Raw genomic sequence first — 13,105 nt, forward strand, 5'->3', positions numbered from 1 at the left:
AAACAAAAATGAATAGCCGGGAGAAGTTGAATGTTTTGCAAACTTGTACATTAACATTCAAAAGTCAGTTTTCCATAAGCCATTGTTCTATTCATTAAGAAAACAAAGGCCGTCATTTACTGTGCACAAGTTAAAACATGAAAAGGTTTTTTTTTTTTTTTTTTTTTTTGAACACTGACTTGGCAAACTTAAGTGAAGAAACCCAACACTCTTCATACCTTTGTACATTTTTCTTCCATGCAGTTATTTGGTAAAGTGTTCAGGGCAAGCATCTCTTTGTTGTCACTTTCATCTTCAAGTTTTAGATTACAAAGGTGACTGTCTGATATCCAGTCCATGAGGATGGCCAAGAGCTCATAGATGTTTGAATTTGCTGGAATCTACAATAACAGATATTATACTTCAATGAAATATTTCATTTTAAACAACTATTACAAAATAAAACTATACATCAGAAAATGTATAAACTGTTGACTGGCTTTTACATTATTTGTGTGTATAATCCATCTCTTAAATGGCAGTAAAATGTAGATTTTTTTTTTTTTTTTTGCAAAATGTCAAATAAATAACACATTCTGTACACCCTCTAGTGGTAAACTTGTGGCAATACATGTCGTAGTATTATATTTAAAAAAAAAAAAAAAAAAAAAAAAAAAAAAGCACCTATAAATTTCCTTTGTACAAAATGTCATGTGAATCTTACAACATAAAAAAATTACAGACTAGCAAGATGTTGATCAGCGTTAATACAGAAATGCTAGCCTTGTTGCAGAAACTCAATTTACATTTCAAACACATGCAATTTTAGAATATGTAGAATAAATGTGAATTTCCCCTTGGGATTAATAAAGTATCTATCTATCTAAACAAACAATACTGGTAAGTTTTCCTCTATTAGCATCACAACATCTAGCAGTTAACAATAAAAAAATTAGGAGAAGGAAAAAAAAAAACTAAAAAGCAATAACAAATTTTAAATCTTGTAGAAAAATGAGCTTGCTCTAACTGAAACAAATGATCAAAAGTTAATCAGTGTTACAATATCTGATGCTTACTTTGGATGTTTTATGGGAGGCTTGAGGCTTTTCTTGCTTTGGTTGCTTTAACTCTTGAACTGCTGTTGGGATGCCGTCACGAATTTTTTGTGCCATTGAAAACTCATATTTTCTCTGATTAAAAAACAAAAATTCACATCACTGATATTATATATCATTACAGGATCTTCATTTGATATTCATTTAAAATGAAATCAGTAGAACATATGAAGGTCCATATGTATGATTTGCAAAAGTGTGTATATTTTAAAATTGATTTTTATATTGATTAGTCACAGCATTCAAACCACTGACAGATGAAGTGAGTAACAATAATCAGGATACAATGGCACCTGTCTGGAGGGGTTTATATTATAGGCAGCAAGTGAAGAGTCAGATCTTAAAGGTGATGTGTTGGAAGCAGGAAAAAAAATAGGCAAGCAGAAGGATCGCTGCAAAAATGACAAGGGCCAAATTGTGATGGCTAGATGACTGGTTCAGAGTATCTTGAAAACAGCAGGTCTTGTGGGTATGCAGTGGTTAGTACTTAACAAAAGAGGTCCAAGGAAGGATAATGAGTTGAACCTTCAATTGGGTCATGGGCACCCAAGGCTCATTAATGAATGTGAAGTGAAAGGCTAGCCATTCTGTTCCAATCCCACAGAAGAGCTACTGTAACATAAAACTGCGGAAAAACTTAATGCTGGACATTAGAGAAAGGTGTCATAACACACAATACATCATAGCTTGCTGCACATGGAGCTCCATAGCCACAAACTGGTCAGAGTCTGTCCACTGCCGAAAGCACCTACAATGGGCATGCGAGAATCAGAACTGAACCATGAAGCAATGGAGGAAGGTGTCCTGGTTTAATGAATCACATGTCCTTTTAAATCATATATGGATGGCCGGGTGCGTGTACGTCATTTAGCTGGGGAAGAGATGGCAGAAGGATGCACTAAAAGAAGAAAGCAGGTTGGCAGAGGCAGTATGATGCTCTGGACAATGTCCTGTTAGAACACCATGAATGGCAAACCATGCTGCCCTTCATGTGGATGTCACTTTGACATGTACCACCGACTGAAAGATTGTTGCAGACCATATACACCACTTCAATGTAATGGTATTCCCCAATGGCAGTGGTCACTTCCATCAGGATAAAGCACCATCCCATACTAAAAAACATTTCTCAGGAACATGACAAATGGTTCAAGACATTTACTTAGCCTCTAAATTCCCCTAATATCAGTCTTATCAAGCATCTGTGGGAAGTGCTGGAAACACAACCTGGATCCATGGAAGCACCACCTCTCAACTTAGAGGACTTAAGGATGTCTTGGTGCCAGATACTACGAGACGCCTTCAGAGGTCATGTGGAGTAAATGCCTCAACGCTTCACAGCTGTTCTGATGGCATGCCTATACAATATTAGAAAGGTGGTTTTAATGTTATGGCTGATTGACATATAATGAATTTCCAGTGGAAGTTAGAAATCCAATCATTGTAGTTGATAACAGAACTTTGACAAAAGCCAACTTTCAGAAACTTAAAAAAAAAAAATTAGCTGACAACCATGAAACCATAAGATCAACCAATTCTGAAAGTTTTTTTTTTTTTAATATTTCTCAATTATGTGCGAGTTTAAAATGTTCAATTATATCATCCATTGGCAATTCTAAATTAGCAATAATTAGTGCAAAATGCAAGGGGGGCTATGCACAGCAGGGCAGTAGCAGTACTGCGGCCTCACAATAAGGTGACTGAGGTTCATGCCCTCTTTTCTCTCACAGAGTTTGCATGTTATTCCCATGTCTGTGTGGGTTTCCTCTGGGTGCTCCAATTTAAACATAGTCCAACACCCTACATGAACAGTGCAAACACATGCTGGTTAAGGGAACTGACTTTGATAAATTTGCCCTAATGTTTGTATGTGTGAGTTCACCCAGTAAAGCACTGGTGCCCAGTCCGGGTGTTGCTTCTGCCTTACGCCCAATGAATGCTGGAGTAGGCTCAAGATGCTCCACGAGCCTACCCTGGATTAGCAGGTTAGGTAGATGGATGGCTAATGCAAAAAGAAAAAAAAAAAGAATGTCTTTTAAATAAAATAAGTCAACGGGGCATAAGGAAGAGGATGGTGGAGCTTTTGATAAACAGTATATACTCATGTCATTATTCTGAATCTTACAAAAACAGACATACAAAATAAATCTAATATGTATTTCTGTTCTCATCAGTAACTACTAGCTGCTCTCCATTACATTTACTAGTACCTAAGGTAACCATTTAAGCTGTGTAAAATCTCACTCATATGCATACAATGCAGCATTCATAGACCTGCTTAATCTAATTTAGGGTTTTGTTTTTTTTTTTTTTTTAAATCTAACAGAAATCTGTGTTAGGAAAACTGGAGTATATGGAAGAAAACCATAGAAAACACAGGGGTAGGTCCAGAAAGACATCTATTGGGCATTGGATTCAGATACATAATGCCTAAATTTGTGAGGCAGTAGCTCTAACTACTACACCATCATTAACTCTTATACACATAAAAAAAAAACGCCAGAACTGTGAGTAACCTGAGTAACTCGTATCTATGTAGAACTAGCGTATGTGGAAATAATTTTTAAAAATGTATACATTAACACACTCAGCAACCAAGTCCATAAACATTTCACATAGACAAAATGTGGGAGCACAGCATATATACATCTCACAGGTGCTTGAGGTTCTCATCATCCCGTCCTTAAAAAAATATATTTTCTTGAAAGTTTGAAATCTAGGATGCTTCAAAACAATGCTACCTTTATATTCAAATCACCGTCCATCACTTGAATCACCACTTCAATACACAATTTCTACAGGAAACATTGACCAAGAACTTTCAGATTTGCCAAGTAAGGAAAGCAGAAATAACCCAAAAGAATCACTGAACTTAACAATAATTTCCACAGTTTGCTGCCATTTTGACTGCACTTCCCTGTTTGTTGTATTAGAACATTTAAATTCACAAAGAAATATTAATATTTGTTTCTATTGCTTGAAAGCCAATTTAAGTTTTATATACAGTACTATGCTAAGAACAATTCTGTGAAAACTAAAAATATACCTCTGTTAATGCATTAATTTCATTGTAATTGTGTTCTGGGCTTCACTGAATTACCGGTGGAAAAAGTAATTGGTAGTAACATTCCTAATTTAGAAGCTCAATTAATCATTCTCTGTACATCAGAAGCATATAGGCCCATTCTATTTACAGTACTACTTTAACTGAATTGCATACTATGACTGTCAAAATGATAAGCTCACTTCAAAGTTTGTCACATTTTACACTAAATTGGTTATGTCCAGAACTAATGCCCTGGCATTCCAAAATGCAAAGTGCCTTCTTCTTTACCCATTATTTTACAGTTCTAGGTTTAAGATTGTTACTGTGCTGCCTAATCCCAACATTTTCCTGTACCTGTTATAGATTGAATCTGGAATTCTGTATTCTGAAGTTTATAAAGTCAATAGGCTGCAAAAACTGTGTTAAAGCATGATACTCCTACTGCCGGGCTTTACAGTTGGGCTGAGGCATTCCTTTTGGAAAGATGGACTTGGGAGTATTTGTTCACCAAACAGCACTTTTTAAAAAATAAATAAATAACACAGGCCTTTAGAAAAGTTTATACAACATTTTTGGCTTCATTAGGATCACCATTTTTCCTTGTGAGCCCTATTTTGCGGCATGAATCACAAACTTTTCTCCATGTCTGACCTAAACCTGTCTAAATTTTACATATAAGTATGCAGTCACAGTTTGTTCCATCTCCAAACAGGCAGAAGCTGGGTGCATAGGATAAATCAAAGGGGACAGGACAAAGAGCTTGAGATGTCTCACAGCTTGTTCTTCTTTCTTTTCAGCAGTAGACTGGATGCTTCTAAAGAATGATACTCCCCTGGAGGGTTCAAGATGGAGTGGAGACCTAGACCAGACCAGTAATGTCACCCAGAGGAACAGCATCACTTCTAGGACTGTTTTAGATTAGCCCAACCAAGTTATAAAACTAAGGAAAAGGCAATCCAAGAAGCCCTGTGAGAGGCTGACAATTTAATTTAAAGACTGATCGTTGGCATAAACCAATTACTTAAGGAACTGTGTTATTTCTTCGAGAAATTTGCATAATATATAATCTCTGTTAAAAAACATTCCACTTATAAGGATGCAAAAGCAGACAGTAGACGTCACATAGTATATGTGTACCAACTTTCAGGTCAACAGTTCAAATGGTTTACGAGCTACAGGTGATTTAAAATCCTGGACAGACAAACTGGCAGCAACGGTAGCATATTACATAAGAAGATACAAATAAAAGGTCAAAAATGTGTGACTGACTCAAGGGATTTTATGTGATAAGACACCATATTTAAATATGTTTCATATTATATACACTGATAAAACAAACTTTTAACATTCTCAAGTATCTGTAATAGTTTGTAGCATAAAAAATATTTTCAGACTTGGGATGACACATTTATTAATGTTTACTTTTCCCTACATACTGTATGTTGTCATTAGTTTATGTGTGTATATTTATATTTAACTTAAAAGAAAAAGATTTATATTGATTTTACTCTATAGAGGTACTGGTTTTACTTTATTTGCACAACTGAGGAAGGAGAATTAAAGTTTTTTCAGCTATAATGCTAAAAATCACAGCATTATATTGAAAAAGTAATGTAACCTTTTTTTGCAGTCATAAATGGTTGAAGCCTGTAGAGTCCGTTCATGTTTTGTATTTAATGCAGCCTTTGCAGATTAAAAGAATTATCCACCCAAAATAGTCTTTTCTACAGATTATTTACCCCATGCAATTTGGAGTGACGGCAAAGAAACATTTTTAATCTCAAATCTGCAAGGAGAACAGATGTAAATTTTAAGATGGAACGGTGCCCTATGGTGATCAGCACTGGACCACATCAAACAGTAACAAAATGTCCAGGGAAAAATAAAAGAATCTCACATTGCTTGTGTCGCATGATCTGTGTGTCACTTATTTAGTTATATGCTCCGAACATGGAAAACACATGAATTTTTTTGCAATGTGTCAGAGAAAAAAAAAAACTGCACCAGGCATAATAAGCAGGGAATGCAATTCGCAGGGAATTGAGCATTTGAACTGAAGACGGGACTCTTTGCCAATGAATGAAGGGGGAGGTGGATCACTACAAAATATATTACTGAGTTGAGTATTTCTTTTTAGTGTAACTTTTTCTGCTGCATGACATGTACATGCATTTCTACTGTTTTGAGATTAATTTAGGATAGTAACAAACCATGCCCTGTTCTAAGACAGATATTTTTTACAAAATATGATACATTGCTAAAAGGGAAATTGACAACTTGTATTTCACATACATGTTTTAACATTTTGTGAGATCACAAATGTTTGTGTTAAGCTTACTTGAAACTAGAAGGTTGAAGTGACAGTAATATTACATTTTAATGCTAAATTTACTAACTTATTCAAGGAGAATTCATCATTGGTGATGGAATTTCAAAAAATAATGAGTTATGGATCCAGATGTTTTTCTGTCCCCAACAGACACCAAACTAGACAGATATTTCATACTGAATCTCGGATTAAGGGCAGCTTATAACATAACAAGATCTGTTAGCCACCTGTTGAGTTATTTTATTTTTAGGAAATTCAGCGAATTATTTCACAGTCAGAATTAACCCATCATCATCTACTTAATACAGAACAGGACCCAGAAAAAAAGTTTACACAAAAGCCTTTACCTGCAGGTTGTCCAGCCGAGCCTGTACTTTCTTAGCCTGCGATTCCAGCTTTTTGTTTTGTTCATTCAATTCATGTAACTGAAAACAAACAACTCATGGTTAGTTGTATGGATATGACAGTCAAGTCATACTCAAAACAGAGTCATTACCAAAAATTATAGCAAGGAATTATGCAAAAGAAAGAGAGCCACCTTCAGGATTTTGGTTGCAATGTTCTTAAAACTATATTGTATATAGAATACATGCATTTGCCATGATATTGTACAATAAGAGTGCAGATTTTCAATTTATATAAAAAAAAATTAAAAAGACAAATGTATAATGCTACCCATTACTGTACATGTTAGAGAAAGACTGCATCAGCATATACCTTCAAAAAGAGCGGTAATGTTACCGGTTCCCCGTGTGCAGTTGATATATAAATGACAAGGGCTTTTCCCTGCTTGTTGTTCTAACAGAAAGAAACTATTATCCAGACAAAAATGCTTAATGCAAGATTTATTAAAGCAACTCCTAACAATAATAGTATTTTGTTGTTTGGTTATGGAGATATTACATTCACAAACAATGAAAGTAATTTTTTTAGATGATCTGGCATAAAAAAAAAAAATGCTATAACACAGTTCATTTCATACATTCTTACTACCTTACAAGATATCTGGGATTGTGTTTTACACAATGTTTTTCAAAATGTAAAAAAAAACAAATACACACAGAACAAATACAGTATACTTGCCTGCTTTTTCATGGAGTCATTGACTTCTTTGATTGTGTCAAAAGATGATTTAAGTCGCTTATTCTCTTTAACTTGGCTTTTCAGTGCTTGAGTTAGTTGCTGGACATCATGGTCATATTGCTGGAGGAAAAAAAAAAATAGCATCTTTATTTGTGAATGCCAAGTCTAGTCTTTGATGAAAAGGTGGAATATGCTTATACAATAGAATATGATAATCATAAGAATGGCATGGAGGATATAAAAATAATGACAAAAATGTATGCATTATCATTATTAATTAATATTAATAGTGAATGCAGCACTTAAAGAACTTTTTATTGAATATAAATTAGCATTTATATATATATTATATATATCTTTCAGTTGCACTTTAACTTTTGCTTGCATTAACATGCACTTTAAATAACCTGTTTTTTCACAGAAACCCAGTTTGAAAAATGCCATGTATACTCTTATTCCAGTTAAAGAGACCAGGAAATTTGCCTCTGCAAAACCAGGTTATCAAAAGTGTGTTTTTCCATGAACACCCTGGTTATGAGGTCAAGTAAACAGTTAAATGGATTGCAGGTTTGGATTTCGTAGTCTGAGTGTGTCTTTGCTTTGCACATGCATCCTGGAGCCACGGGTTATGGGAGGGAAGAAAAAAAAAAAAAAACAGTACAAGCATCCACCATTATAAATTAATGGAGGTAAATCCTCAAGCCAACAAATCACTCCCTCTTCTGGTTGAAATAATCTGTCTCAATATTTCACAAATTGCTAAACTAATGTTGACGAGGTGAACAGCACAACCTCAGACTCTAAGACTCTGTGCTTGCTTTTGAATTAACGTTGGCCATTAACAATGATTAATCTTTTTAGGAAATATTTACGACATTGGAGCATTTTGCCAAAGGTAAACCCCATTGGTGGACACCTGCATGTAAATTTTTATTTATTTATTTTTTTAAGAAATCAGGTTTCTGCCTTAACTAGGTTACTCACCTCATACCGGTATTGTGTGTACATGTAAATGCAAGTTCACACATTTTGGGTTTGGTATCTTTCTCTTTAAAAAGAAAAAACAGTTTAATCCAGTAGGTTGTTAACCTTTTCAATTTAAGGATCCAAATAAAGGGGGGATGGATGGGTGTGTGTGTGTGTGTGTGTGTGTGTGTCTGTGCGTGCGTGCGTGCGTGAACGACCTCAGTACCAAACTAGGGACCCGAGAAGAAATTAATAATTGAGGGCAGAGCCATATAACAACAAAAAAAATAAATATATAATTTTGATTCCATCCATCCATCCATTCTTCCAATTTCCAAACCCACTTATCCTGAGCAGTGTTACAGGCATAGCTGGAGCCAAACCGAGCACGTGTCAGGCACAAGGCAGAAACAATCACTGTATAAGGTACAAGTCTTTCTACCACTTGCATATTGCTGGACTGACAGAGAAAACTGGCGCACAAGGAAGAAACACACAAACAAAGGGAGACCATGGAAACTCCATGCAAGGAACACCCAGGACACAAACCCTAGTCTGTATCATTTTTTTAGCATATAATTTATATTATTAATAAAATAATAATTAGAATGGATTAGATATATTTTATTAATCCTCAAGGGGAATTTGAAAATGGAACAGATTCCTGAGGTATATCACTGCCGGTGTACATGCCTACTGTAAGCTTTAGTAAGGCTGAGAGAAATACAATCGTGAGAAGTAGTGTCACTGAACATGGTCACCTGACTTAGGGTACTGGATGAAATACACAAAATATAATTTAAATAACTACACAGTATTAATCTATGCAATTTATTTAGCTCGTCTTAAAAGACATTTAAATATTATTTTGAAAAAGCACCGTTTGTATTTTATATGGTTGGTACGATACATTTTGAGGAAGAATTAGGCAAACAGTCCAATCTGAAAGGTTTAATGTTATTAACTGATCATGTGCTTAATGAAGATAGATATATTTTCCTCTTACAACCGATCTCAACCTGGTATTCTTACAGTTCTCAATGGTCCAACAAATACATACTTCACACTACCAGTAGACTGAAGTTTATAATCGCTTTAAAATATCATTATGAGAGGGAATTCTTCCTTGCCAATCCATGTAAAACTTAATGTAAAATCTTTGCATATCAGTTGTGGATTTAGATGTAATGTGTGCCATAAAGGCAAATATACAATGAGGCTTCCAAGCAGCTGTCCACAGCCAATGTAACTGTATTTAGCATACAATACTGCCACTGTACTACACAGTATATACAGTACCTCCACCCCACTAATTCACTCCTCAACACTACAACAATCGTCACATCCTTGTGCTGCACCCATCATTTTACATTTCCAACCAGCACCACTGTGCATTCAGCTCATAAGGCTGTATGCGTCTTTCTCTCATCTCTCCCCTTCTAATCTCTGCTGGCCAGTCATCTTAGCTTGATAATTTCACCGGTTGTGCAATGGGTAGTGGTGGTGTCAAGGGGAATATTCTTTATATTTTCTTAACACAGAAATGAAAGATCTCAGTGATGCATCAACAGTGTTGTTTATAGTCTACGTCTATGATGACATACTACTACAATAAATAGTACACTAAATAAAGGGCAGTGTATCACTCACCAGAGAATTTGTGCTTGGATGAACATGGTTAATTTTACTGTATAATCGTGTGGTGACCCATCAAAAACATTTTACTGTATTACAAAATACTACTTAATTACTTTCTATCTTAAAATATTATTTTAAGCATACTAAACTATATTTTATCATATTAAAGTATTTGTTTACAGCAGTTAATTAACTTAATATACAATACTGTTCTCCATTCCACTGGGTCCAAATATACTACAGAGTCTCTATAGTCAATACATGAATAAAAGAAAAGACACTAGCAATCACATACTGTAGCTGCAAAGGTTTAAAAAAAATTATGCGAATATCAAGTAAAGAATGCACAATACTTAAGGACAGTATTTTCCTATAAATGTTTTTATTACAGCACAACACCACCATGTGGTAGAGCCTATCAAGTCACGGCTGAAAAGTGAACAAAACAGTTAATTCACTGAAATAGGCTCTCTTCATATGCAGTAGAAACACAGGCCTAAAGTTTAGGGCTAAAGAATAGGCTTTGCTGTATTATAATAATGAACACTTAGAGATCTTTATCAAGGGGAAATAATGTCTAACATGATTTTAGCCTTTACCAAATTGAAACTGCAGTAAGGGTGTGTAGATTATCATATACTGTACACACTGATCACATCAGTAATCAGAATTAAATATTATACTTTCAGCATTAGATTTTATTTTTATCTCACACTTTAAAAAAAAATAAATAAATAATGTACAGACATGAGTTTACTCCTAATTAAAACCACAATTAAAGGGGCTGCATGTACTTTACATCCAAAAGCAGAGGACAGAACATTTGAGGTTTCATTTATAAATTGATGAGGGGAAGAGATATGCTATAAAGAGGCTGATTACCTTACTGTACAGCGAACGTTAAATTTATCAGTATTTGTTTGGCTTGCTCTAGAATACAAAATGGAATTTAAATTTAAAAAAAAGATAGAATATGGGGTAGGTGGGAAAAATATTCTATAAAATAAATCTTATCATTACAATCATTTTGCAGATTTCTTTGTAGACTGAAACAGATAAGAATTGCTTAAAATGCGACTTAATCTACGGGCAGACTTGGTTAAAAAAAGATTTTGCTTCAAATTTCTCCTCAGGAGAATTTACTGTACATTCCTCTTATTTTTATTTGCTGTTACTTCTTGCTTTTTAACATGGTAAATAAATAATGTGCTTCTTATATCTCTCTCTATTATAAAAAAAAAATCCTGTAGAGAAACAGTAGGGCGTCGAGATGCGATCTTCACGTTAAGATCACGGAAGACACTTAAAAGGCCCGCGAGACTAAAGAGATTAAGGTCCCCGCGAGATGCTCTGTGGCCAAACATGAGACTTTGTGCCAAGAGATTGACCCAGGACCATCTCACGATGACGTAGAACATGACATTCTTGCAAGACACCCCCTACTTACAACCAAATAAGAGCACAGGCAGCAACACACTCAGTCATGTTTTGGCTTTGAGTACACACAGATCCAGGGATCTCACCACATATAAAGCATATAAGGACAATATGTTATAGATGAAACGTAGACGACTAAGCGAAGAAGAAAGCAGAGCGGAGAAATGAGACTCAAAAGTGTTGGAGAGACAAAAAAGAAAAATAATAATCTAGGTGCAAATTCAGAAAATAAGGAAATTAATTATCAGCCCGGAACAAGTGAAATTGAAAAAAAAGCACGTCCAATCCGGACGTTGGTGCTATACACATGCAGAGCAGGTTAGAGATTATGAAAGCAATGGAATTCAAAAGGCTCAAAAAACACCTTGGTGCGATACACATGTGGAGAAAGTTAAAGAATATGAAAGTAGGAAAATTAAGCATAAAATAAAGAAAGTAAAGATCGCAGTAGCTCAAACAAACGGAAATTATTACTGATGATGTGGATTGTTTTGTCTGTGCTGAAATTCCAAACAGTGAAACCTATCCGGAATTATGGTACGAAGTCATTAAACGCATGTCTCACTGACCTCATTAAAAAGATTCCGCACATTGGGACTCAAAAGATTCCAAAAATTGTTTTTACAGAACCTTCAGAAATAAAAGTAAAACTAATGAAATAGCAACAATTCAAAGAAAAAAAAATCTTAAAAGTGTGTATCCGGAAAAACAAAAACGGGGGTTGGCGAGCGAAGCGAGCAGGGGCCCCCTAGTCATAATTATTTAAATGTCATTGTTTCTTTTTAATTTTAGTCTTCAGTTCATCCATCCATCTTCTAAATCAGCCTATCTAGGGCAAGTTTGCAGGGGAAGGTGGAGCCTATCACAAAAAGCATCTGACGTAACACAGGAATAATCACTAAAGGGGCGCCACCCCAATTTGACTTAATTATAAAGGTTAATAGCATTTTAAAATGAAAGGTCATATCATCTTATCATCTTGACAGCAGCTCTTCTTTTAAATAAAGATGGAAAAGGCATCACTGGATCTCAGCTTTTTTGTACTGCAATGTTTTGAGTTTTGAAAATTTTAGTCTTGTGGCTGCCTTCGAAATTCAACAAATCCTCGTCATTAAAGAGATGAACTCATATATTTTAAACTTGATAAAGTCTGTCATTCCTAAATGGCTCCTACAATATTTTTGGTAAAACCCTTAAAATTAAAGCTGAAAGTCTTGCTTCAATTACATAATGATTGGTTTATTTAAAATCCATTTTGGTGGTGTACAGAGCCAAAATTATGAAAATTGTGTTACTGTCCAAATACTTATTGTCCTAACTGTATGTTATGGAAACTCTTCTCACTCTATTAGGAACTCAATATCAACCCAAAATCAATGGGATTGAAGTGATCACACAAGTAGAAAAGTGAGACAAATTTGGAAAACCATTCAATACGCTGAGAAGCAAGAAAGAGCTGTGCTGCTTGGAGGGGAAAAAGGATTTGCTATCTTATCTTATCTTATCTTATCT

The 13,105-nt window shown here is 34.9% G+C and overlaps 1 protein-coding gene across 2 annotated transcripts in view; it reads right to left on the bottom strand.

The window, feature by feature from the left end:
* Positions 1-13,105, bottom strand: part of LOC114650948 (coiled-coil domain-containing protein 138-like) — a 101,230-nt gene that overhangs the window by 59,811 nt on the left and 28,314 nt on the right. For both annotated transcript variants that reach the window (XM_028800899.2, XM_028800900.2), the window contains exons 7-10: positions 7,553-7,672; positions 6,817-6,894; positions 1,056-1,169; positions 219-380 (exon numbers count right to left, since the gene is read on the bottom strand). In XM_028800899.2, coding sequence (XP_028656732.2) covers positions 219-380; positions 1,056-1,169; positions 6,817-6,894; positions 7,553-7,672 — 474 coding nt within the window. The remainder of the gene's footprint in view (positions 1-218; positions 381-1,055; positions 1,170-6,816; positions 6,895-7,552; positions 7,673-13,105) is intronic.

Source organism: Erpetoichthys calabaricus, chromosome 4 (assembly GCF_900747795.2).
Source record: "Erpetoichthys calabaricus chromosome 4, fErpCal1.3, whole genome shotgun sequence".
NCBI lineage: Eukaryota > Metazoa > Chordata > Cladistia > Polypteriformes > Polypteridae > Erpetoichthys > Erpetoichthys calabaricus.